Source organism: Phyllostomus hastatus, unplaced genomic scaffold (assembly GCF_019186645.2).
Source record: "Phyllostomus hastatus isolate PE091 unplaced genomic scaffold, TTU_PhHast_1.1 phas_contig_150, whole genome shotgun sequence".
NCBI lineage: Eukaryota > Metazoa > Chordata > Mammalia > Chiroptera > Phyllostomidae > Phyllostomus > Phyllostomus hastatus.
Genome location: NW_025333611.1, coordinates 35,151,234 through 35,179,060, shown reverse-complemented (window position 1 = coordinate 35,179,060; position 27,827 = coordinate 35,151,234). Strand labels below are relative to the sequence as shown.

General features: G+C 37.3%; 1 protein-coding gene and 1 pseudogene across 2 annotated transcripts; both read left to right on the top strand.

Moving 5' to 3' along the window:
• Positions 1-268: 268 nt before the first annotated feature.
• On the top strand, positions 269-26,740 carry LYRM7 (LYR motif containing 7). Of its 2 annotated transcripts, XM_045829527.1 has the most exons (5): positions 375-522; positions 11,416-11,488; positions 12,910-12,980; positions 15,848-15,929; positions 26,407-26,740. In XM_045829527.1, the coding sequence occupies exons 1-5, from the start codon at positions 505-507 to the stop codon at positions 26,475-26,477; spliced, it is 315 nt and encodes a 104-aa protein (XP_045685483.1). In that variant the 5' UTR covers positions 375-504; the 3' UTR covers positions 26,478-26,740. The 2 variants fall into 2 exon arrangements, with proteins under 2 accessions (XP_045685475.1, XP_045685483.1); XM_045829519.1 differs by lacking the exon at positions 11,416-11,488 and having other exon boundaries at positions 269-522.
• On the top strand, positions 4,238-8,347 carry LOC123807674 (annotated as a pseudogene).
• Positions 26,741-27,827: the final 1,087 nt, after the last annotated feature.

The window sequence follows — 27,827 nt, the reverse complement described above, 5'->3', positions numbered from 1 at the left end:
TCAGTCCGCTACCGTTGTTATGACTTGGCTCTCACTTATGCAATTCTACAAGAAGACAGTCGCAACTGGAAAACGTTATAATAAGGGTTCTTTAATAGATAAACCGTAACCCGAAACAGGAGGTAATGAATGGTATGTATATTGAAGATGCTGAAGACATCCTGTAAATGTCAATTCACTCTTCGCCACCAGGGGTTGCAGCAGAAAAGCCGGAAGTGACTCAGCCCCTAACTAACATGGCGTCCAGGTGATTTCCGTTCTCCTCCTGCCTGTAATCGACCTCCGTGGCTTCTCGCGGTTTTACCGGATCCTGGCGGCTCTGGTTCGCCAAACTCCCCTCTCTCCATCTCCGCGAAAGGCGGGGCTACAAAGGAGATGCTGTGTGTTGATTGGTTGCGGTGCATAAGATGCGTAGTTACGGAGTTGGCCGCGCAAGCCGGGATTGGTTGCTGGAGGCGGGGCGACTAGACCGCCGGAGAGGTAGCCGCCGCGGTGAGGAGAGACATGAGTCAGGCAGCCAAGGTGACAGGGCATGGGGAGGTGTTGGGTGCGATGTCGACTGTGGGTGTTAAGAGCAAAGCTTGATGAATGTTTTCTGGAGTCCTGTAGCTGGGGTTCAGGCCCTCCACGGAGGATATGGCTGTTGCCCCCGACGCGTCAGGTGCCTAACCCCGAAGAGTATTCAAGGGTTTGTGCAGGTGCCTAGGAGGGAGGGAGGCACCAGTGCCTTCTAGTTCTTAGTCCACTGGGGTACCGAGTGTGTTCTGTGATGCAAGACTTGAATTCTGCCCGTGTTTCTTCTCCCCACCAAGTATTTGAGGGACCCATTTCCCATCCTTGGGGAGTATACGAGACGCCAAAGGCAGCCCTGCTCTTCAACCATCATCAAAAGAGGTGAAAGGTATAGTCATATAACTGGAAGCTACACAGAAGTCTAGGAACCAAGGAAACCGAGTCCTGGCAGGTTCATTACCAAAAATAACAGCGACACAGAACAGAGACCCAAGCGCTCTGAATGAGCTTGAGAATCGATGGCCCTGCCAGAGTCACATTCCTGAGGACCTGGTCTCAGGTCCATTTGTCATCAAGCTGATGCACTTTCCTGGCTTTGCGTAATTCTTAGAGATGAGCCATTCTGAATCTTAAATATCAGCATGGCTGGTTGGGATCTGTCCCTGGCACTGGCTCAAACACAGGCATAGAAAGGGGGAAATGGCCTGCTAGAATATAGTGAGTAAGAGCAATGCTTATTGTCAGTAACAGGGAGCCGCTAAGCAGTGTCTCATGTACTGCTGAACTTGCTCTCAGCACGTTGTAATATATGTCACAGCACCAAGAGAGACAGAATTGTAAAGGATTATTCATTCAGAAAACTTCTGGAGTGGCTATGATAGCTATTAGTAATACCTAACAGCCAACATTTAGCCTATACTATCTAGGCATAGCGGATGCAACGATAAACAGGCCACCTTTACCTTCATACAGAAGTCTAGCAGGTCAGGAGATTTTTAACAGTTACTTAATTAAAATTGTGTTAAGCGCTTTGAGTTGGAAATACAGTGTATTTGTGTGCATATAATTGGGATTTAACCTATCTGCAGGGATGCCAAAAAATAGCTCTAATAAAAGTTAAAGTTAGGTTGTGACCTCAAGTTTAGAAATTAGCTAGGAGAAGGAAGAAAAAGACCATTCCAGAGAGAGGAATTAGCATATGGGAAGTCCTTGAAATGAGAAGTTGTTTGGAAAACTTGAATACAAATGAAAGGATTCATTCCAAAAAAGCATTTTAGCCAGGCCTACAATGTGTAGAAGGCACCTATGTTAAGCACGGAGGACGTAAAGGTAACCAAGAAGCCTATGAGGAAGTATGGCACAAGTAAACAATTAACATAAGCATAGTAAGTGCCCAGTGTTGGGGATATACTCAGGAGGGGCACATAACCCTGGCTTAGAAGGAAGGTGTAAGTAATGACTATCTTCAGTGAAACCTAGTACAGAAATTATACCATATACCCTTAAAATTACCTCATTATTAAAAAAAAATTAAGGCAAAAAGTCTGAGTAACTTGTCCAAGCTTACAATAAGTGCCCAAGTCAGATTCAAACTGATCTGACTGAAGAATACATTCTCTATATACACTGCCTAAATGTGTCCGATCAGTACAAGTAAATGGGGATGAGAAGACAATCTATGACTTAACTCTACTTTTTAATAAAAGTGTATTAACTCCAAGGTGATATTAGCTCTGATAATTCCAGGGTAGTAATGATACCTCATCTTAATGTGATTATATCTGCAAAGACCCTATTTGCAGCTAAGGTCACAATTTCAGGTACTAGGGACTAGGACTTCAACATGTGTTGAGAGGACACAAGTCAAACCATAACAATGTGGATATACATTTTATTTACCCATTCATGAGTTTATGAACATTTGGGTTGTTTATACTTTTTGGCACTATTACAAATAATACTACTATGGACATTCATGTATAAGTTTTTGTGTGAATACATGTTTTCATTTTTCTTGGATATGTATGCGTAGGCATGGAATTGCTGGGTCATGTGATAACTCTTTCACTTTTTGAGCAACTGCTAAATGGTTTTCTGAAGCAGCTACACCATTTTACATTCCTACCAACAATGTATAAGTTCCAGTATTTCCACATCTTCGCTAACATTTGTTTTTTACTATCTTTTTTACTATAGCCCTCCTAATAGAGTGTCACTGAGATTTAAGTTTGTATTACCCAAATGGAAAATTATGTTGAGCATGTTTTTATGGCCTTAATAGCCATTTATCTCTCTTCTTTGGAGAAATGTCTATTCAAATCCTTGGCAAAAAAAAAAAAAAAAGAGGGGGGGTTAAGAAAAACAAAAGTCAAATCCATTGCCTATTAATTTTTTTATTATTGAGTTGTAAAACTTTTTTTTAACTTTATTTTTATTGTTAACACTATTACAGAGGTCCCCATTTTCCTCCCCTTTGCCCACCTCCACTCAGCCCCTGCCCCTCCTTTCCTCTGGCCATCACTACACTGTTGTTAGTGTCTGTGGGTTATGCATGTATGTTCTTTGGCTAATCCCTTCACTTCCTTTCATCCAGCCCCTTCCCCCCCTTTGGATAGCTGTCAGTCTGTTCCATATATCCTTGCCCCTGTTTCTGTTTTGTCCATTAGATTCCACATATAAGTGAGATCATATGGTATTTGTTTTTCTCTGACTGGCTTATTCCACTTAGTATAATAATCTCCAGGTCAATCCATGTTATTGCAAAAAGTTAGATTTCCTTATTTTTTTAGGGCCATGTAGTAGTCCACTGTGTAAATGTACCACAGCTTTTTTTATCCACTCATCTACTGATGGGCACTTGGGCTGTTTCCAGATCTTGGCTATTGCAAATAACACTGCTATAAACATAGCAGTGCATATATTCTTTTGAATTGGTGTTTCGGGAATTTTAGAGTATATTCCCAGAAGTGGGATGGCTGGGTCGAAAGGCAGTTCCATTTTTAATTTTTTGAGGAAATTCTATACTGTTTTACACAGTGTCTGCATCAGTCTGCATTCCCACCAACAATGCCCTAGGTTCCCTTTCCACATCCTCACCAGCACTTGCTGTTTATTTATTGATGATAGCTATTCTGACAGGTATGAGGTGATACCTCATTGTAGTTTTAATTTGCACCTCTCTGATGATTAGTGACCTTCAGCTTTTTCTCATATTAAAAAAAAAAGGTCATCTGTATGTCCTGTTTGAAGAAGTGTCTATTCAGGTCCTTTGACCATTTTTTCAATTGAATTATTTATCTTCCTGGTGATGAGTTGTAAAGTTCTTTATATATTTTGGACATTAACCCCTTATCAGATGCCTCATTGGCAAAAATGTTCTCCCATACGGTGGGTTCCCTTTTCATTTTGTTGATGGTTTCTTTTGCTGTACAGGAGCTTTGTAGTTTGATGTAGTCCCATTTGTTTATTTTTTCCTTTGTTACCCTTGCCCTAGAAGGTATAGTAGCAAAAATAACTAGCCCCTTATCAGATATATGATTTGTAAATATTTTCTCCCATTCTGTGGGATGTCTTTTGTTTTTTGATAGTGTCCTTCCTCTTTTTTTGAATAAAGTTTTTAGTTTTTATACAGGTGATAAGTATGTAAAGATTAAGAAATCTTGGCCAGTTGCTTCTGCATGCTGGTGCTGCATTACTGCGGAGCCCGCACAGTCCCTTAGCTGAGATGCCTGAGGAAACCCAGACTCACATGCAGCTGATGTGGAGGAGGAGGAGGTTGAGACATTTGCCTTTCAGGTGGAAGTTGCCCAGTTGATGTCACTGATCATCCATATTTTCTACTTGAATAAAGATCTTTCTGAGGGAGCTTATTTCAAATTCATTAGAAGCTCTGGACAAGATCAGATATGAAATCTTGACAGATTCCAGTAAACTGGACTCTGGGAAAGAGCAACACCTTAATCTCATTTCAAACAAATAAGACCAAATCCTCACTATTGTGGATACTGAAATTGCAATGACCAAGGCCAATGTGATCAATAACCATGGTACTATTGCTTAATCTGGGACCAAAGTGTTCATGGAAGCTTTGCAGTCTGGTACAGATATCTCTCTGTTCAATTTGGTGTCAGACTGGCCTGTTGACTGCTGAAAAAGTGGCTGTGATCACCAGACACAATGATGATGAGCAGTATGCATGGGTGCCTTCTGTAGGAGGATTGTTCACAGTTTGGACTGATGCAGGGAGCCCATGGGTCATAGAACAAAGGTTACCCTGCATCTGAAAGAAGACCTTACTGAGTGCTCAGAGGAGGGAAAGATAAAGGAGATCGTGAAAAAAACATTCTCAATTTATTGACTACTCATTGCTCTTTTTGTGGAGAAAGAATGTGATGAAGAAGTCAGTGATGATGAAACTGAAGAAAAGTAAGAGAAAGAAAAGAAGTTCAATGACAAACATGAAACTGAAGATGTTGGTTCTGACAAAGAGGAAGAAGAAAGGAAGGGTGGTGACAACAAGAAGAAGAAGATCAAGGAGAAGTACAGTGATCAAGTAGAGCTGAACAACCCAAAGACAGTTTGGATCAGACATCCTGACAACATTACTGAGAAAGAATATGGGGAATTCTACAAAAGCTTGACTAATGACTATGAGGATCACTTGGCAGTGAAACATTTTTCAGTTAAAGGACAATTGGAATTTGGAGCTGTGCTTTTTTTCCCAAGATGTGCTCCCTTTGACCTATTTGAAAACAGAAAGAAGATTCTGCCCAAGATGGAGGCATAGGTGGGCGCACTTTGCCTCCTCGCACAACCAAGAAAGGGACGACAACAATTTAGAAACAGAATAACAACCAGAACTGATAGAAAATTGATCTGAATGGAAGTCAGACAACCAAGGAGTTGAAATTGACCCATTCATCCAGACCGGTAGGAGGGGCAGAGTTGGGCAGCAGGGTATGTATGGGTCTCGGCGTGAAAAGCAGAGAGCGTTGGGACCAGCACATAAGGCATCTGGGGGCGAGTAAGTCATCTGAGGCACACAAGGCTGCAGTGGGTGAACCCTGTGTGCGCAACTGGCAGCTGGCAGACCCTGGCCGAGGGGTGGCAACCAGCAGACCCAGTGAGGCAGCGATTGTGAAGCAAGGCACTGTGTGCAACCCAGGATCTCAGCGCTGGGAAATAGAGCCTCGGGACACTGATTGAGGACACCTGTGGGAGTTGAGGCGCACGGAGATACACCCAGCATCACAGGAGAGGTCCTTGGAGGGTCCCACAGTGTGCACAAGCCCACCCACATGGGAATTAGCACCAGAGGGGCCCAGTTTGCTCAGGGGAAGCAGCAGAAGGGACTGAAGTCCCAGGAATGGAGCAAGCGCCATTGTTCCCTCTCAAGCCGCCCCCACATACATCACAACCCAGCGACGGGTGCCCTGCCCTGGTGAACACCTAAGGCTCTGCCCCTCAATATGTTAATAGGTGCGACCAGACCAAAAAAAGAGAAAGATGGCTCAAACAGAAGACCAAATAGAAGCCCCAGAACCCATCCTTTTAAGTGACTAAGAGATAGCCAACCTATCAGATGCACAGTTCAAAACACTGGTGATCAGGATGCTCACAGAATTGGTTGATTTTGGTCGCAAATTAGATGAACAAATGCAGGTTACAATAAGTGAAATGAAGAAAAATACACAGGGAACCAATAGTGATGGAAAGTAAGCTGGGTCTCACATCAATGGAGTGGACCAGAAGGAAGAAAGACACAACCACACAGAAAAGAATGAAGAAATAAGAATTCAAAAAAATGAGGAGAAGCTTAGGAACCTCTAGGACATCTTTAAACGTTCCAACATCCGAATTATAGGGGTACCAGAAGGAGAAGAGGGAGAGCAACACATGGAAAAGTTATTTGAACAAATAATAAAGGAGAACTTCCCCATTCTGGCAAAGGAAATGGACTTCTAGGAAGTCCAGGAAGCTCAGAGAGTCCCAAAGAAGTTGGACCCAAGGAGGAACACACCAAGGCACATCATAATTACATTAGCCAAGGTAAAAATGAAGGAGAGAATCCTAAAAGCAGCAAGAGATAAGGGGATAGTAACCTACAAAGGAGTTCCCACCAGACTGTCAGCTGATTTCTCAAAAGAGACCTTCCAGGCAAGAAGGGGCTGGAAAGAAATACTCCAAGTCATGAAAAGCAAGGACCTACATCCCAGATTGCTCTATCCAGCCAAGCTTTCATTTAGAATGGAAGGGCAGATAAAGTGCTTCTCAGATAAGGTCAAGTTAAAGGAGTTCATCATCACCAGGCCCTTATTTTATGAAATGCTAAAGGGACTTATCTAAGAAAAAGAAGATAAAAAATACATGTATAGTAAAATGACAGCAAACTCACAATTATTAACCACACCTAAAACAAAGACCAAAAGAAACTAAGCAAACAACTAGAACAGGAACAGAACCACAGAAATGGAGATCACACGGAGGGTTAGCAACAAGAGAGTGGGGGGGGGGGGAAGGTACGGAGAATAAGTAGCATAGATGGTAGGTAGAAAATAGGGGGAGGGCAAGAATAGTATGGGAAATGTAGAAGCTAAAGAATTATGACACGTGGACATGAACTAAAGGGGAGATGTGGGTGGGAGAGGGTGTGCAGGGTGGAGGTGAGTGAAGGGGGAAATCAGACAATTGTAATAGCATAATCAATAAAATATATTTTTAAAAAACAGAAATAAAAACCCCCACTATGTTTGCAGTGTTTTCATCATGGATAACTGAGGAGCTAATCCATGAATATCTGAATTTTATTAGAGGTGTGGTGGATTCCGAGGATCTCTTTCTAAATATTTCCTAGGAGATATTGCAACAAAGCAAAATTTTGAAAGTTATCAGAAAGAATTCAGTCAAAAATGCTTAGAACTCTTTATTAAACTGGCAGAAGATAAAGAAAACTACAAAAAGTGTTATGAGAAATTCTCTATAAATATTAGGCCTGGAATACATGAAGACTCAAAATCAGAAGCTTTCAGAGCTGTTAATAGACTATGATCTTCTTCTGGTGATGGAATGGTTGAGGGAGAACCAGAAACACATCTTTTACATCACAGGTGAGACCAAGGACCAGATAGCTAACTCGGGCCTTCATGGAACATCTTTGAAATCATGGCCCAGAAGTTATTTATATGACCGAGCCTATTGATGAGTACTCTGTCCAGGAGCTGAAGGAATTTGAGGGGAAGACTTTAGTGTCAGTTACCAAAGAGGGCTTGGCACTTCAGAAGATGAAGAAGAGAAAAACCAACAACAGGAAAAGGTAAAAAAAACAAGTTTGAAAACCTCTGAAAAATCATGAAGGACATCTTGGAGAAAAAAGTAGAAAAGGTCATCATGTTAAACTGATTGGTGACATCTCCATGCTACATTGTCACAAGCACCTATGGCTGGTCAGCAAACATGGAAAGAATCATGCAGGCTAAAGCCCTGAGAAACAACAATGGGTTACATGGCAGTAAAGAAATATCTGGAGACAAACCTAGACCATTGCATCATCAAGACCTTAAGGCAGAAGGCAGAGGTTGACAAGAATGACAAGTCAGTGAAGGACCTGGTGATCCTCCATGAGATGGCGCTCCTGTCGCCTGGCTTCAGTCTGAAAGATCTCCAGACACACGCTTACAGGATATACAGGATAATCAAACTTGGTCTAGGTATTGATGAAGATGACCCCACTACTGATGACAGCATTGCTGGTGTAACTAAAGAGATGCCACCCGCCCTCAAAGGAAATGATGACACATCACACAGAGGAAGTAGACTAAGCTCACTTGAACAATAACTTGTATGTGTGTTCAATACTTTACCTTTGTTCCCTCTGGTAATATATTTTCAAGGACTTTTTCCTTTATTTTAAATTAACATTCTAAAAATCTGTATGGTATGACAGTACTTAAAGAAAAGGTTTCTTTCTACTTCTAAGTGGATGATATTGTGATACTTCAGGCACTAAAGCGGAGCTAGTTTTTCTTTTCTAGTTTCATATTGGCTTCTTTTAACAGAATGAGGTTGTTTGTGGTGAGATATGTGTAATCTAATGTTTGTTAACTTTGTGGTCTAAAGTGTTTAGCTCTCAAGTGGATTCCTTAGTAGACCAAATTTTTTGTCACTGAAGTATACTGAGATGTACATGTTTAAAAACAACCTTCAACCCCTAGGATCTACTTTTTAAACCTTCCATCTCCTGTAGTTATCAACAGCACGTATGGCCTCTAGAAATTAGTATGCTAAGCTGTACCAACTTGATGGAAGTAATTATCTATAGGGCTTGTATTCCAAAGAAAAGTATTGTTTAAAGTAGCAAAATCATAAGCCAACCTAGGCATGTCATAAAGCCATTCAAAAGTAACTCGGCAAGTTTTGTGAATGGAAATGTAATGCTCAAGTCACATTCTGCTTTAAAAAGATTGTGACAAATACAAATGAATTAAAAAGGAAAAAAATAAATATCATTACACAAATACCAGTAGGTGTCTACTTCTGTCTACATAGTCCTAATTCCTACTCCCCGGAGATGAGAATTTTTAATCATTTTAGCTTCTTCTTATGATATTTACTTCTATGTTTCTAAATATGCTTAAACTGATGTTAATTTATTTTCTCTTTGGTGATATTATTGGTTGACTTTTAACCATGGAGGTTGAGGACTAAGCTACTCCTTACACCCTATTCATCTCAATATACAAGTGTTTGTTAATCAGTTTTTATTTGTTTTTAATTTTATTTTAATTGTTCAAGTATAGTTTTCTATCTTTTACTCCCAGCCCACCCACCTAGCCCTCCCCACCTCCCTCCCATGGTTAATCAGTTTTGTCTCTGGTATAATTTGACTATATAAAACTTATCCACACCTGAGCTCTCTAATATAAATATAATTATATTGCTTTAGCTTGTAATTCTTAATTTTTCTGAAATTAATAACTGCCTTGTTTTTATCATTAGTTAGTTTCCTATATATTCCCAAACTCTGAACAAAACTAAAGTCTACCAGTTTTATATTTTCCCTAGTCACATCTTTTCTGGAACAGTTCAGGCTTTTCCTATAGTCCAGACTAGTTGCTTTTTTGGCTGGTTGCACAAATGCTGACCTGTATTTGTCCTTGACCATCATCTGTGCCTCTCTGGTGTTGGATCACCTGTCTTCCTGATTCCCATGCCTTTTTCTTCTGTGGTTCATCCCTTGTTTTGGTGGAGCATATTTGGTGGAACCCATGTAGTGTTCCAAGAAATGGTATACAGCATATAAGAGAATTTGCATTTCTGAAAATGTCTATTTGCCCTTGTACAATACCCAATAATTTGGCTATGTATGATATTCTAAGCTGGACATTTTCTTTTCAAAACTTGCAGATGTTATGCTATTGTCTCCTCACAGTGATGCTATTTAGAAGTCAGGTGCCATTCTGATTTTTTACCATTTGTATGTGAACTGTTTTTTCTCTCAGATTTTTCTTTTTGTTAGCATTGTGCTGAACTTATGATGAGAAGTGGTATGGGTTTTGTGTTGGGCACTTGGTGGAGCCCTTTCAATCTGGGAACTCATGTAGCTTACTTGGTGGACTTTTCTTGATTTATCCCCATTTTAATTTCTGTTTTCTCTGTTCCCTGTTGTTTGAGCCATCTAGGCCACTCCCTTAATTTTCTTATCTGTTCTCTCCTCAATTTCTCTCTCAATTTTTATTCTACTTTCTGGGCAGTTTTACTTTACTTAATCTTTGCTCTCATTCATTTGGTATGCAAGAGCTTTTGGGAGTTTTTGAATGTTCCTTTTTAATTTAACTTTGTTGTTGTTGTTATTCCATGTTTGCAATAACTTACGAGTTAATTGTAGTTATTTGTTTTTTGTTTTGTTTTGTTTTATTTTTATGTTTTCTGCCCCTCATTTCCTGTTTCTGTTTTGGTGTCTACCTTTAAAGTAATAGGTTTTCTAGCATATTTAAAATAGTGCCTAGCACACAGGATAATCTCAGTAAATGTTAGATATTACTGTGTGATAAACTGACTGCAGGAAAGGAGAGAAGGGTGGCAGGGTGACAAATCTCTGTGAGTTGTCTAGGGAAGAGGTGGGGAGCATCTGATCTTAAATAGTTTGGGGATATGGTGGATATACCAAAAAATTAGACATCCTAACATTTCCACATGAAGAGTAAGGTATATTTAAAGTTGACCTTGAGATTTTTGGCTTGAGAAATTCTGTGTCTTCCATAACTGACATTGAGAAGACAGGAGGAAAAGCAATATTGGGGAAGTAATACTGAGGACCTTTTTGGATTTGAGAAATGTTAGGTAGCCTCAGCCACTGTCTGTCTCTTACCAAAGTGCCAGGCTCTTTTCTCTCCATTTTTTAGCACAGTCGTAGAATACTAAAAAATCTCAGCATTTTACTTATCTTTTGAGAAATCACAATTTAACTTGCCAAAATTTCCTGAAATATCTTTGTTCTGGGCTCTCTTAAGATGTAGTAAGATCATGACTTTGTATATACGTGTGTCTCACTTTAAGAACAGATGAAGGCCTCACCATGTTAAGAAAAATGGTAACAATACATACCAGACTGGTAAAGTTGTTTATCTTAGCAGACTGGTTTTGGCAGGGAGATTATTAACTTTTTAATTATCTTTGAATTGTTTTGTTTCAAAGAATTTTGTATTATTTTTGTAAATAAAGTTATTTTTTTTTAATTTAAGGATATATAATTAATGGAAAGGTATTTTGACAAACCCTGGTTTTCATCAGCTACTTTGAAAAATAGTCTAAGAAACAAACAGAAAAGAAATATTATTTAAATCTTGTAATTATGTAAAATGTGACTTTTTTCTTTTGAGGTCTGAGTTCTGTTTTTCTTGATAGGTTTTACAACTCTTTAAAACATTGCACAGGACCAGACAACAAGTTTTTAAAAATGATACCAGAGCATTAAAAGGTAACTTAATTTTTTTCCCTTTGGAATAAGTCCATTCTTCAGATGGCTGCTAGCATATCCAAGAGACCTTGTATACAGTCAAGACTCATCTTAGGGAATGCCCTTCACTACCTCTTCTCTAATGTTGTTTTGTATTATGAAGATTAGTTGACATTACACTTTTTGAGGAGTATATACTTAAAGAAAATTAAAGTCACTTCTCTATTTTATAATCAAATTTTCACACTCTCTAGGACCTGATACTACCACATTGTTAATACCTTGTATCATTCTAGAAGTGACAGCCGCTATGAAAAATAATACTGGATCTATCCCAAATAGTTCCAAATTCAGTATTTCACTATTTTATGTGGTTTCTATCTTATCTGAAAGTCAGAAATGTGAAGCTTAGGTTCTGTGTTGGTCAGGTTCAGTTCCAGTCCTCATGTATTTCTAAACCTCTTTAACCTAGGTAAAGTGTCCCCACTGTCCCCAGGAATTCAAGTTTTTCGAGTTCACTGAAAGTAATTTCTTGAATATTAAAGTATATGCCTTATATTGCACTTTGTACAAATTCTTCATTTCATTCTTCTAACAGCCTAGTGATGTAGTTGCTTTTATAATTTCTATTTTTTCAGATTAGAAACTAACAAAAATGTGAAAGGAATTGCCCTACATTGTGCTTAGTAAGAGTGAGAGCTAGGATTCAGTCTGTGCAATCTGACTCCAAAGCCCAGACTCCTAACCACCTTACATATTGCAATTATGAAGCATAGAAGGAAGGTTTTATGACTATTCTCCATCAAAAGAGCATATTTTTGCTATTTTAAAAGTTTTAAAATGAAATAATTATAAGAACAGCTGACATTGCATATTTACTAACGACTTTACATGGGTTATTCCATTAAATGCTCACAGCAATACAATAAGGCAGTTTGTCAGATTATGCTGCTGCAATGATGCCACAGTCTCGATGGTGCATATAAACAACAGTTTTATTTGTCACTCACTTTGCCTGTCGGCCAAGGCCCTGAGGCTGCTATAACTTTATTTTAATTTGTGTATGTATGTGTTATTTAATGTGCTTATATATGTTGGGTTTTGCCATCTTAAAAATTTTAATTTAAATTCTTAGATTTATAGGAACAAAACACTGGATTTATTAGAATCTAACAGATAGGCATACATAAATGAGGTTGGAAGTAAAAAGCAGGAAACAAAAGTATTAGAGTGCTGAATGTTTATATTAGGTTTAAGTACAAGTTTGCCAGTCTGTCCACTTCTTTAATCTATTTCTTATTTGTATACTTTGTTTTACATGGGGCAAAACTATTTCCTCTACTGCAGAACTAGCCATTCATAATGAATAACATATAAATTATTGGGACAGGAATTATAAATTAGAAAAGCAAATAATTGTGTATGTATTTTTCTTTCTGTAGCAGCCAGAAGAAAGATAAATGAAGAATTCAAAAATAATAAAAGTGAAACTTCTCCTAAGAAAATAGAAGAGGTATAGTAATCTTTTCAATTACAATAAAACTCATAAATTTTCTTGGCAATTAGAGGAAATGATGAAAATAGAAGTATTATTTGATATAAAAACCCTGAGTGTTAGAACAAGTATAGATAACCTTCACTTATTCAGTATGGCTCTCCTCCTCTGGTTCATCTGCTTGTATCTATAAGATGGCAAGTTGTGTGGTGAAAAGAACATGGATGCTGCCATGGTCAAAACAAGAGCAACTGAATCATCCTAGACAGCACAGAAATGCTGTCTTCACTTAAGGCAAGTGACTGAAAGTAAGGAGAATGTGTGCTGTAGTAACTCGGAGCTACAGAGGGAACATCTCCCCATTGAGCTCAACTAGACATATTTTTTTTTTTAATTCCTATGTTGGCAGTGGAATTAACCAGCCACAGTTTATGACCTACTCTTGGTTTGCCTTCTATGTTTGCATTTTAGTCACTTGTTCTAGTTGAAGACAGTCTACTGATATTAGTCTGTGAATTCCCTAGTACTCCCAATACATATTCATTGAAAAAAATGCACAATGATTTATTTTCTGTATAAAATCATGTTGCATATATACATTGTCTCAGTCTTGAACTTCCCGAGTATTCCAGTAGCTAACCTTGTATAAAATAGGGGGGAAAGACCCATACGAAGAAAATGAGAAATGGAAAATTATTTGCAGGAGTAGTTATGATTCCTAGAATTAGTTTGATAAAAAGGATGGTACAAATTAGAGAACTTTTTGGATATTTAATAAAATGTCCACATCTTAAAAAAGTTTGATAAATATGCATTTATATTTTTAAAATGGCACTTCTGAAGTAGTAAATATCTATAATAATCAAGCTAATGATATAAAATGAGATAGCTCAAGTATTTCTATCCCTATAAGATGAAGAAAAAAGGGAAAGATTTCTCTTAAGCATATGAAAGGGCAAACAGGGATATATATGGTAATTTTTATTTATACAGAAGTTAAGAAGACATAGACCAGTGGTCCTCAAACTTTTTGTTCTCAAAACCCCTTTATATTCTTAAAAATTGAGGACCCTAAAAAGTGCTGTTTTTATGTCATACCTATCAGTATTTACCATATTAGAATTTAAAACTGAGAAATTTTAAAAATACATATTGATTAAATCATTTAAAACAAAAAGCTTATTACATGTTAAAAATACATTGTTTATGAAAAATTAACTATATTTTCAAAATAATTTAGTGACAAGAGTAACATGCTTTACATTTTTGCAAATCTCTTTCATGTCTGGCTTAGAAGTCAGCTAAATTGTATCTGCTTCCTCATTCAGTATGTTTTTTAGGTTGAAGTATTTGAAGAAAATTGAGCCTCACACAACTAAGTAGTTGGAAAGATATATAATAGTCTTTTCAAATAATGGTGAATATTCTTTGATACTGTATGCCAACAAGTGATAAATTTCCTTAAAGATTAGTTGCAGTGTGAAACTCTGTTCCTATTAGACCTACTGGATATATAGACCAATGGATATATGTGTATATTTTGGCGGCTGGAGGGGGATGCTCCAGGATGTATACATACCACCTCCTGTCCACTCCCTCTGGTCTCCCCTAATCCCGTGTTCCCCTTCTGACCTTGTTCCCAGCCTTAGACCTAGGACTCCACTCAGTTTATGCACCTCCAGTGGGTGGGGAGATCTTTTATTTCTTCCCCCTCTCTCTACCCTGCTAATCCCCTTCTCAGGTCTGTCAGGCTGGGCAGCTTTGCTCTCCTACAGCCTTCTCCATGTTGATGAGTGGCAGCTCCCTCCTTTTGACGCTCAGACCAAAAACCTAGGTGTCTCTTTCTTGTCTGCTTTCCTTCTCTCACACATTGAATCTGGCAGCAGGTCCTGTTGGTTTAACCTTCAAAATATATCCAGAATTCAACCACTTCTCATCCTCCCCATCATCTTCTGGTTCAAGTCACCATCATACCTCACTGCATTGTTTCAACAGCTTCCTGCTGGATCTCCCTTCTTTTGCTCTAACATCCTGCAGGCCGTTCTCAGTACTTTTAAAGGCAGACTGAGCCTTTCTAAAAAAGACATACTCTATCTCTCCTCTGCTCACAACCCTAATGATACCCCATCCCACCCAGAGCAGAATCTAAAAGTCCTTATCTACCATGACCTGGGAGACTGTATCATCAGGCCCCTGTTCACTTCCTGCCTCACTTCACTCATTTTGAAGAGAAAGTCTCCCAAATACTCAAGTCTGAATAATCGTAGTTTGCCTGCCTGTCAGTGGTTTATTCAAGTTCAAAAGGTATTTCATAGAGAAGCTCTACTTCTCACAACTCAAACAGTGCAGAAGGCTCTAGTATTATGAAAATAATTTTGACATCATGGGTCCCCTGAAAGAGTCTCAAAGCCCCTCAAGGTGCCTACACCATTGAGAATTTCTGTTCCAGTCCAGGTCTTCATTTTGCAGATGATGAGGTCTGAAGTTCAGAGTAGTTATTAACCCAAGGCCATACACTTAATGACAGAACCAGAGTTGGAATCCAAGTCTTGTGCCTCCTAATACAACACTTTCTAGTTCTCAGAACATCCATCTCTGTCCAAGAAATATTCACATACTGCCAAAACAAAACTATTTAAACACACTGTAAAGTATATATACAAAAAAACTGTTCTAAGTCCGTTTTGGGAAAGTTAAAAGTATACACCTATCTGAGCTTTCTGTACACTTGCAATGATTAGAAAAAGTAAAAAAAAAAGTTAAAGGCAGTATTACCTAAAAAAAGAAATTGTAATAAACAATTTCTTTTCAAAAATAGTACATTCATATGAACCATTGAAAAAACATTCAAAGGATTTATTCTTTGGTTTTGGTTTTCTTAACAGCTAATAAAAATAGGTTCCGATGTGGAATTGGTACTCAGAACATGTGTTATACAAGGCATTCACACAGATCACGATACACTGAGTAAGTAAAGTTAAAGAAAACTATTTTCTGATTGCAGTGTTTTAAAATATTGAGCAATTAACAGTGTTTTTAATGCTGATCAGTAAAACAGCTTGATTTTGCCAGACAATGTGGTATATGTATATTGTATACATTTGTAAGGCAAGCATTTAAAAATGCTGAATTATGAAACTTTGTTTTACCATATTTTATTCTTTTTCTTTTTTAACTTTTCTTTTTAATCTTAACTACTGGTTATATTTATAAAACTATAATTACAAGGATAGTATGGCTATTTTATTATGTTTATTTAAAGTTATTAGCATTTCTAGTATCATTTATCACCTACCTGGACTAAGTCTGTTTCTTTACTTTTTATTCTGTGATTAGAGGTATTTTAATTCATCAAAATTGGGATTATAGAAAATAAAAATACAGTAGAGGATCCTTCATTATACCTCAAGGCTCCTGATGGGGCTTCGGCAGAATCTCATTTCACATTGTATTTTGTTTTTATTCCCTAAAGTTTCTTTGGAGACAACAATAACAACAAAAAGGTGACACTGACAATTTTGAAGGGCTTTTTTTCCCCTTTAAAGTAAATGATTGAAGTATAACATGCAAACAGAAAAGTGTCCAGTTTGTACCTATATCCCAGTGAATTTTCATAAAGTGAAATATTCATGTAACCAACATCTGCATCAAGCTCTGTGATATAATACTACCAGTACCCCAAAAGCCCTCTCATGGCCTTATGTCCCTGCCACACACTCCCTCCCCACAAGTATAACCACTGTCCTGACTTCTAACACTGTCAATTTTTAACTTAATCAAGTGTTTTAACTTTATATAAACGGCACCATACAGGATTACTATTTTGTCTGGCTTCTTTCTCTCAACATTACATTTGTGAAAATCATCTATATTGTTGTACATAGCAACATTTCTATGAATACTGTTTGAGTATACCAAAGTTCATTTATTCTTCTGTTGTTTGTTTGGGTTCCTAATTTTGAACTATGATAAATAATGATTCTTTGAATATTCTTCTATGTGAGTTTTGGTTTAAAAAATATGTGTATGTGCATGTATATATATCTACATACACATACATATATAATGCATTTTCTTGGGAATATGTATAAAGCAGTGAATTTTCCAGGTCAAAAGGACTGTGTGTTTATTTAGCTTTAAGTAGATACTGCTAATCAGTTCTCCAAAATGGTTACACTTCCAACGGTGGTGTCCGAGAGCTCTAGTTGCTTTATCCTCCCCAGCACTGGGTACTGCGTGTCTCTTTCATTCTAGTCTTTTTGGTGGTTGTCTAATGGTATCACATTGTGTCTTTAATTTGCATTTCTCTAGTTACTAATGAAGTATTAGCACCTTTTCAATTGTTTAGTGGCCAGGTATTTTATGAAGTGGCTATTCAAACCTTTGGCCCATTTTTCTTAGCAATTATCTACCTTTTCACTATTGCTTTCAAAGAATTCTTTATATGTTCTGAATACACATTCATTGCTGGATATATGAATGACAAGAATCTTCTACTTCATGGCTTCCTTTTTCATTTTTACCTTTGATGAGAAGTTCTTAATTTTAATGTAGCCCAGTGTATCCATTTTTCTTCTTTGTGTTTAGTATAGTAAGTCTTAAACGGTGCCAGTATGTTTTGCAACTTTAGTGAAGTGACATATAATGAAACCAGTTTTCTGTAGGCTAATTGATATAAACAAGAGTTAAGCTCCTAAGGCATCTTATCACTATTACATTGATATGAGGTTGAACAAAATGGCATTATTTCAGGACCTGTTGTACTTTTGAGTCCTGTTTAAGAAGTATTAAAGCAAGGTCCTGAAGAGATTTTCCTACGCATGCTTTCTTCCAAAAGCTTTATTGTTGGATCTTCCCATTTGGTTGTTTATGTCAACTAGAGTTGATTTTTATATGTGGTGTGAGAGAGGGGTCAGGATTTACGTCTTACATGTAAACAGTCAGTTGACCGGGCATTCACTGAAAACAGCACTCTTTTCCTACTGCGGTGCGGGGTCACCTTTGTCCTAGAAGCCAGTAACTGTATATGTGTTTACATCTGTTTCTGGCTTTATAATCTCTTCAATTAATTTGTTTTCCTGTTCTTGTATCACATATCATAATGCCTTATAATAAATCATGATACCTAGTGATGTATGTCAGTCCTATATGGCTTTTAAAGTTATTTTTAGTTTATGAGGATTTATCAGAAATTATTAGATCTGAGTTATATTTATAAGTATAGTAAACATAGTTAATTTTAAATTAAAAATTTGTAGTTATTAGCTTTAGAGCTCTTCCTTAGAGCTCTGTAGTGTATAGCCAACATTTTATACAGGGGATCACAAGTAAAGGTTATTTCTATTATGTGAATAAAAATTTAAGTTATTTTAAATAATTAAATCTTATATCTATGTTTCAGATACCTGGTTTTAAATAGGACAGTATTGGTTTAAATTTCTTTTTACTTTTTGTTTTTTCTGTGTAATTTAATTTTCACACAGGATGGAAAATTTTGATTCTTTTATGTATTAGTATATAATGCTATATGGCTCTAATAATGGCCTTATTCTTTCTATTAAGATATAAATGGGCCCTGGCTGGTGTGGCTCAGTGGATTGAGTGCCGGCCTTCAAACTAAAGGGTCACTGGTTCAATTCCCAGTCAGGGCACATGGCATCTATTTTCATTCTTCTGCATGTGGCTGTTCAGTTTTCTAAAGTATTTATTGAAGAGACTATCATTTCCCAATTGTATATTCTTGGCTGCTTTGTCATGTATTAATTGACCATATATATAGATTTATTCGGAGGCCCTCCATTCTGTTCCATTGATCTATGTGTCTGTTTTGTACGCTTCTGGTTGATACAACTTTGTAATATAGTTTCAAATAAAGAAGTGTGATATCTCTGGCTTTGTTCTTCTTTTTTAAGGTTTCTTTGGTTATTTGGGGTCTTTGGTTGTTCCATACAAATTTTTAGATTGTTTGTTCTATTTCTGTTAAAAATGCTGTTGAGATTTTGGTAGTGGTTGCATTGAATTTATAGCTTGCTTTGGATAGTATTGAACTTTTAACAATATTACTTCTTGCATTCCATGAGCACTGAATATCTTTTAATTTATTTGTATCATCTTCAGTTTCTTTTATTAATGTCTTAGAGCTTTCAACATACCAGTCTTTCACCTCCTTGGTTAAATTTATTCCAAGGTATTTTATTCTCTTTGATGAAGTTGTAAATGAGATCATTGTCTTAATTTCTCTAGTTGGTTATTATTAGTGTATAGCAACACAACTGATTTTTATATATTGATTTTTTACCCTGTAACTTTATTGAATTTATTTATTAGTTTTAACAGTTTTTTTTGGTGGAGTCTCTAGAGCTTTCTATGAATGATGTCATGTCATCTACAAATAGAGACAGTTTTACTTCTCCTGTCCTGATTTGGATGACTTTTAGTTCTTTTTTTCTTGCCTAATTGCTCTGGCTAGGAGTCCCAGTACTATGTTGAATAGAAGCAATAAGAATGAACATCTTGCCTTGTTTCTGGTCTTTAAGGAAAAGCTTTCAGTTTCTCACCATTGAGGATAATGTTAGCTTGGGCTTGTCATATATGGCCTTTCTTATGTTGAGGTACATTTCTTTTATACCCACTTTGTTGAGAGTTTTTATCATAAATGAGTTTAAATTTTGTCCAGTGTTCTTTCTACATCTATCAAATTGATCCTATGAGTTTTTTTTTAAAGATTTTTATTTATTCATTTTTAGAGAGAGGGGAAGAGAAAGAGAAAAATATCAGTATGTGGTTGCCTCTTGCATGCCTAGTACCGGGGACCTAGCCTGCAACCCAGGCATGTGTCCTGACTGGGGATTGAACTGGTGACCCTTTGGTTAGCAGCCCAAGCTCAATCCACTGAGCTACACCAGCCAGGGCTGATCCTATGATTTTTATCCTTCATTTTGTTAATGTGGTGTATCACATTGATTAATTTGTGGATGTTGAACCATCCTTGAATCCCTGGAATAAACCCCACTTGATTATGGTGTAATGTTTCTTTTAGTGTATTGTTGCATTTAGTTTGCTAATATTTTGTTGAGGATATTTGCATCTATGGTCATCAGGGATATCAAATGACCTATAATTTTTTAAATACACTTTCTGCATTCACTTATTTTTTATGATTAAAAAAACTCTTTTAATTCTATTATAGTTGTCCCAATTTTCCCCCATCACTGTCCCCTGCCCCACCCCCCACAGTCAGTCCCCATCCTGTTGTCCATGTTCATGGGTCATTTATACCTGTTCCTTGCAATTTTCTTTCGTAGTAGTGTACTTGCCTGGTTTTGGTATCAGGACAACACTGGCCACGTAAAATGAGTTTGGAAATGTTCCTTCATGCTTATTTTTATTTATTTATTTATTTATTTATTTATTTATTTATTAAAAATCTTGACCTAAATTTTGATTTAGGGCCATAATTGAGTTTGAGCCTTTTTATTTTAAGAAATTACCCTTTAAACTTTATTTTCAAAGTGCAGTTTATGTTCAGTATTATTTTATATTAGTTGCAGGTGTGCAGCGTAGTGGTTAGACAATCATGTACTTCACAGAGCGATGTCCCAATATTTAAAGTACCCCCTGGCCCCACACACAGTTATTATGACATTATTGACTATATTCCCTGTGCTGCACTTTACATCCTGTAACTTTTTTGTAACCACCAATTTGTACTTAACCCCTTCACCTTTTTCACCCAGTCCCCTAACGCCCCTCCTCTGTGGCAGCCATCAGTTTGTTCACTGTATCCATGAGGAGTCTCCTTCTGTTTCGTGTGTTCATTAATTTTATTCTTTATATTTCACAGTTAGTGAAATCATATGGTACTTGTCTTTCTCTGAATGACTTATTTCACTTAGCATAATACCCTATAGGTCCATTCATGCTTTCTCAAATGGTAAGATTTTTTTTGCTTTTTTATGGCCAAGTAGGAATTACTTTTTAACAATACATTTAATATGGCCATAGTAGATAGTTTGTCAGGGGCTTAAAGTATAGGAAATAAACCATGATCTTAATGTAGTTCTTTATCAAGATCTGGCAACTTAATAAACTAATATTATTATGGTACTTTAATATATAATATGTAGAGCAGAGTCGGGGTTTTATAATTATAAAACAAACTTATGGTGAAAAATAATGTATTGCATGTAAATTTAACTGATATATTTGGCCTAATTAAAGTGTTAGCAATTAACGAATACAGAAAAATTCAACTGTATCTTTTGATTCCAAAGATTACCTAATAAGGTGAAATTTATGAAGGGATGGAGTAGTGAAATCTGACAGGTTTTCTGATTATTTACCACTCTTTGAATGTCCTTGCTTTTTTTCAGGGAGTAGTTCTAAATCCCCAGGATAGAATCTAGAAAAGTCAGTTCCTCAGTTTCCTGTGCAGCTCAAGCATGGGCTGCGTACGGTATAACACACTCATCCATATTCAGAAATGCACTTGAGAAAAAGGGGCTTAGCACAGAATCTGTTTTGCTGGTAGGAATAGCATCAGTGGTTGCAGAGTCAAGTGACTGATACAGTATGGCCCTGGTGTGGTGGCAGGAGCAGATGTCAAAAGGAGCATCTGAAATGTAGCATCTTATGCTCCATGGGGGTAGAAAAGGTGGCAGTTTCTTCTAGTGCCCCATAGTCAGCAGTGGTTTTTATCATCAGTCCAGTTCTGTGGCATGGCTTTGGACATTGTTCCTAGCAGCTTATCTGCAAGTCTGCCTAATTTTTAAGCTCTTACAACAATTCCACGTGTTAGACCAAATACCCATTACTAAATGCCTTCTCTATATCATCAGCCAGAATCAGCTTCTGTTACTTTTAAATAAGAACAATAGAAGTTGTTTCCACAGATGAAGTACTGAAAATCACACAACCTAAAATATTCATTTAGTTGAATTGAAGGCAAGGATGGGGGAACGCGGTATGATTATCATGAGCCTGACCATTACAAGCTTTAAGCTGATGGCTCTTGTCATGTGTGGTGAAATGTAAGGTAGGTGCCTCCCACTGTTTCTTGGAACACAGACCAAGTACTGGCTGAGATTACTGCAATAGGGGAAATAATCAAAATGTCAGTGTGCACTGATTATTTCTTCCTGCTTTCAGCAAAATATTGAAAAAGAGGATGAAGGCAGATTAAGCTAGTTGGGCTGCAAAGCAAAGATAGAAGGAAGTACTCCTTTGCCAAGCGGAACTCTTCTGTCCACATTCTGAAGTCTGATTGAGACTCCTATAATTTATAGCAGTGATTTTCAACTGGTGTGCAGCAAGAATTTTTTAAACATGCAAAACTTGACTATGTGGTCAGGGACACTGAGCTCTTTTCTCTTAGATTGTCAAATAAAAAACTGACAACAGCCAACACAACCATAGCTGTCTGGTGTGAATGAGTCAAAATTATACCTATGTATTTTGTCAGATTGGCAAAAAATATATTTTTTGTTGTGCTGCAGACTTTTAGTAATTACTTTATGTGTTCTGTGAGATGAAAAAGGTTGAAAATCCCTGATTTAGATAGAGCTTTGCAGGGTTGAAAATGTCAATTGCTCCTATCCACTAAAACTAACGCCAACACAAGAAGGGGGCTTCTGAGCTCAAACATGAAATAAGATCGATGGCCCAAGCCCTCTTGTTTGCCACACAAAGATCAGATATAGGACGTACCTACTCGCTTGAGCCTATGGTTTTTCATTACTTCAAGCGTCCATTAGGTTCACTTAGGGGGCTGGGAGGAGGAGGGCAAAAAGGGAAAAATTGGGACAACTGTAACAGTATAACAATAAAAAGGAAAAGGAAGAAGTGTCCATTAGCTCTGACTGGGTAGCTCAGTGGGTTCGAATGTCGTCCTGATACGCCAAGGTTGCAGGTTCATCCTTCGATCAGGGCCCATACAAGAATCAACCAATGAACGCATTAATACGTGGCACAACAAATCTCTCTCTTCCTCTCTTTCTCTTTCTCTCAAATCAATTAAAGAAGAAGAAGAAGTGTCCATTAGCTAAGGGTTAGGGGATGTGCAGAACAGAAGCCATTACCAAAGGATGAACATCTTCATGCTTAGAAAGTATGTGTCAAGATGTTTGCCTCTGGCTACTTGTACATGACAATGACTGAGAAAAAAACATATCTAAAGCTTATAAAGTTTTTGAATGAATTGTATTGCCAAGATACCCCAAGCCTGGCTATCGTTCTTCAACTCTCAGGGCCGGCCTTGTGCCCCTGAACACATATCGACAGGAAGTGCACTCTGAAAGCTTCAGAGACTCACAAAAGGGCATCTTCCCCAATATCCCTACCTCCAGGTAAGGAGGAACCCCCAGAGGGCAGAACCAGGAGCTGTGAAGGACAGTGGGCAATAGAGGATCTTTGACTCTCCCAGAAAACACAGTTAGCAGCTGCCATATTGGCTGACTAGAGAATTTATTGCTTTGCCAAAAGTGAGCCCTTGCTTTTCCTGCCCACCAGGTTTTAGGATTTGCTGTGTGTTTCCCATTCCAGGTTGTTATCGCTGGATCCTATTCTCTACTATGGTCTAATAGGTAGCTACCTTGTTGCCACAGCTGGACCTAATGGAAAAGCAAGCACATCATCCCGAGATCCTTGATTAGAATCTGGATGAGTGAGACCAGAGGGGTCAGGTAGTAAATGAATATGTTCTATAGATGGGAAGAAGGGCATATGTCCATGTGTAGCTTTAAAATGGTGGGTTGCTTGTGCCTCTCCAGTGTTCATTCTTTTTTACCAGCTGAAATACTGTGTTCAAGGTGCAGTGTGCCAAGCAAAAAAAAGTGATTTTGCAGACAATGTGACACATTTCTGGTCATTGTAAGCAGCTGTGTATTAGACGTTACTTCCAAAAAGACTATTGTTTTCCTGTTTAAAGGGCATAGGCCAACCTATCACTCTCCTTTTGCACTTTGTCCTTCTCCCTTCCTGTCTGGAATGCAGATGTGCTGTGATAGCAACAATGAAGGGAAAAACCATGCATGAAGCGGGGCAGAACAGGAAGAGAGGAGCCTGGGTCCTTACTGCACTGAGTATCTTTGGTAGCCTAGGACTACCTACTCTATATTTCTTGATATATGAGAAAATTAAATCTCTTACTCATTTAAACTATCATTTGTTGGACTTTTGGTTAATCTGTCTTTTCCACTAGACTATGAACTCTCTGAAGCTGAGAGTTCAAATTGTCATATAATGTTATTTTAGTTTCAGGCGTACAATATACTGATTCTATATTTGTATATATTATGAAATGATGACCACAAAAAGTGTAGTTTTAGGACCTATACAAAGTTACATTTTTTTCTTAGGATAAGGACTTCTAAGACCTATTTTCTTAGCATCTTTTAATGTATAACATGTATTATGAAATATACTCACCACGTTCTATTGAAGAGACTATTATATTCACCTCTATACCTTCATTTTTTCATGGAATGCCCAGCATAAAATAAGCACATATATGTTTGTTGAATGGAACAATGTACTGCCTTTGTTAATAAGTTAAAACCTAAACTATAATCTGGTGCAAATTCTAAAGATTTGGTCAAGCAGTTGAGATTTAAACAATGGTTAAATAATACTTATTTAACTGATTTTTATTTTAGTAAACCAGATTTACCATCTTGGTAATAAGAGCATTATTTTTAGTCAGATGAGTTATTTTTAAATAAGTGAGAATTTCTAATTTCCCTCTAAATTGAATTCAAATTTATAGAAAAGATGCAAGAAAAGTTGAAGCATATGGGAATTTCCTTTACCCAGATTCCAGAAAGGCTGACATTTTACCACATTTGCTTCACCATCCTTTCTCATTTTTTTGCTGAACTTTCTTTTTCCTTTTTTTTTTTAAGATTTTATTTATTTATTTTTGGAGAGGAGAAGGGAGGGGGAAGGAGAGGGAGAGAAACATCAATGTGTGGTTGCCTCTCATTCAGCACCCCCTACTGGGAACCTAGCCCGCAACCCAGGTATGTGCCTGAGACTGGGAATCGAACCAGTGACCCTTTGGTTTGCAGACCAGCACTCAGTCCACTGAACCACACCAGCCTGGGCCTGAACTTTCTTGAGGATAATGCCTCTTTTCTTGCTAAGGCTCTTAAAAAAAAATTATGGTAGCCCACTTGGATTTAGAACTGGAGAAATACTTTAGGGTATATTTCTTAAAAATATTTTAAACTCATTTTCACCGGGGGCACATCAGCCATGCGGTTGCCTTCAAAGGGCCGAATGTAATTTTAAGACTGTATAAATGTAACAACTCCTTAACAGTTAAGCCAGCACTCAGTACTGCCTTGGGTAGAAACAAGGTCCTGGGCTGGATAAAACAAGGTGGAGGGCTGGGTTCGACCTGAGGGCCTTGTGTTTACCACCTGTGATTTATTATGTGCTTCCTAAATTTACAAGGACTTTTTAAAAAATGTAACCACGATATAACTATCAAAATCAAGATATTAACATGGATACAGTTCAGTTATTCAGATTTTTCCATTTCTCCTAACTGCACTTTATAGCAGCAGGAAAGAAAATCTTCCTCTGCTCTACTACCCAGTTGAGAATCACACAAATGGCAGGTAGTCATTATGTTTTTTTCGTCTTTCTTAATCTGGAGGAGTTCCTCAGTCGTTCTTCATCTTTCATGCTCACGATGTGTTTGAGGAGTTTAGGCAAGTTAGTTCATAGAATGTGGTGTGCACATTTTTTGAACTTGACAATTCACCTGACTTCAGCTTTTTTGGAGTTAAAAAGGAGAAATCATATATCTCTTCAAAATTTTGTATCTTAAGAGCTTTACCTCAGTTGATTCCAGTACATGTCTTACCTAGAAATCAGTATTTGTTGTTGCTCATATTTCTCAGTGGGGCACCAGTAACATTATGACCGGGAGTGTTCATCACAGCGCCAGACGATCCCGCACGTCCCTGGCTCCGGCCCCTAACTTCCAGTAGCATTCTTCAGTTGGTGTGGCCACTCACAACACTCCTAGTTGAGAACCACTGTTCTGTAAAATTTGGAACCTTTAAATTGAGAAAGCAGTCTTGCTTTTGTAGTAAGTAGCATAAAAACATTTTCCAATTAATGGTTTTAACTATCAGTATACTGTAATCAGGTGGTTGATAATGTGCTTTAGTTGAATTCTGTTCAGGTATTTAATTAGTTATATTTAATAATTAAGTGATAAAGGGTTAAGTTGATCATACATGTTTTTATATGGTCTGAAATGAGAATCCTACTGTCTACATTTAAAATCAAAAGACCCCACCCTAGGAGTTAACTGAAACAAAATATCTCTGGAAGATTTGCCTAAAAGTCCATATTTTATTGTAAATTTTAGGGCAAATGAGTGTATTTATTTTTAATTTTAAGGATGTTAATTATTCCCTTTTTGTTTTTCTTTCAGAACTGGTCCCCAGGAAAGACCTTCTTCTAGATAATGTGCCATTTTGTGATGCACCAACGCAGAAGCCATGAATTTTCTAGGATAAAATCAAGTCTTTAATCTTTAATTTTAAAATATATAACTGCAACAAAAGTCCTGGAAATGCAGATATTCTGAACTGGCATACTGAAAATAAGTGAATTAAAGTACAGTTTTATAATTGAATTTCACTTTAAAAGGACATTGCTAAAAACTGCATTCCATAGCTAAGTATTTCTAAAGAACATTAGATAACACATTTCATTTTCATTGAAAATCAAACTTTATGAAGTGAAATAAATGTTTGGGGAGGTTACTTTTCTTTGACTTCAATGAGTCTTAGCATAACTGAGAATGCAGTGTTTTGACAAGTGGATGGGTTTTCCTCCTATGTGAAATGAAACTATTAGATTAAAATTATTAGATTAAATTGACGATTAGTCCCAAGCACATTAAATTGGTTAGAATATCACAGTGTGTGCCAACTCTCCAAGAAGGTCACCTTTGTTTCCTAAATCACTGAAAAGATTTTCGTAAGTAGTAAATAATACAGTTTCTTTGTAGAGATAGAGAATATCTCTTTGTTCCTATAAAGACAACTTTTTCATCAGTCTTCTGATGATAGATAATATCAAAATCACCTAGGATCACTGTGGAATAGAGAAATCTCAATTTTCAAAAGAAACAGTGACCCTTAGTCAAACTGTATAATACAGCCCTAGTAGAGTTAGCTGTGCTTAGACCGCGGCTAGACTTTATTGTCAAATGTAATATATGGCTGCATCCTCTTCATTTTCATCAGTAAAACGTAAATGGCTTTTCTTCTTTCACACATCCCAGTCCTGAAGAGATTTACAGTATTACAAAACATCCTGGCATTCTGCCATCTAATGGTAGGAATTATAAAATCGTATTTAATATTCTTGTTTCTCTTTTATGAGTATCTTTACCACTCAGTTTTTCTCAGTGAACAGTGTGTTTTCTCCCATTCTCTAATCAGTTCTCTCACTCAGTGATGATGACACAGGGTTTTTAGGGGTTTTCTATGTTTTTTTTTAAGATTGTATTTATTTATTTTTAGAGAGAGGGGAAGGGAGGAAGACAAAGAGAGAAATATCAATGTGTGGTTGCCTCTTGCATACCCCGCACTGGGGACCTGGCCTGCAACCCAGGTATGTACCCTGACTGGGAATCGAACTGATGACTCTTTGGTTCGCAGGCTGGTACTCACACCATTGAGCCATACCAGCCCAGGCAGGGTTTTTAGTTTTTACAAGAATCTCAATGCTTTGTTTTTTGGCAAAACTTACTGGTATATCCATGTCAGATATCAAATTTCATACTTAAAAATAGTATTAGGAGTTCAAAACATTATCAAAATTATTTAGATGTAGTACACTTAA

What these genes read in the sequence shown, in the direction of transcription:
- LYRM7 (XM_045829519.1), top strand. Translation starts at nt 408, where the DNA reads ATGCGTAGTTACGGAGTTGGCCGCGCAAGCCGGGATTGGTTGCTGGAG. An exon ending in CTCCTAAGAAAATAGAAGAG is followed by an intron (nt 12,981 to 15,847) that starts GTATAGTAATCT and finishes TTTTCTTAACAG; the next exon opens with CTAATAAAAATAGGTTCCGA. An exon ending in CACAGATCACGATACACTGA is followed by an intron (nt 15,930 to 26,406) that starts GTAAGTAAAGTT and finishes TTTTTCTTTCAG; the next exon opens with AACTGGTCCCCAGGAAAGAC.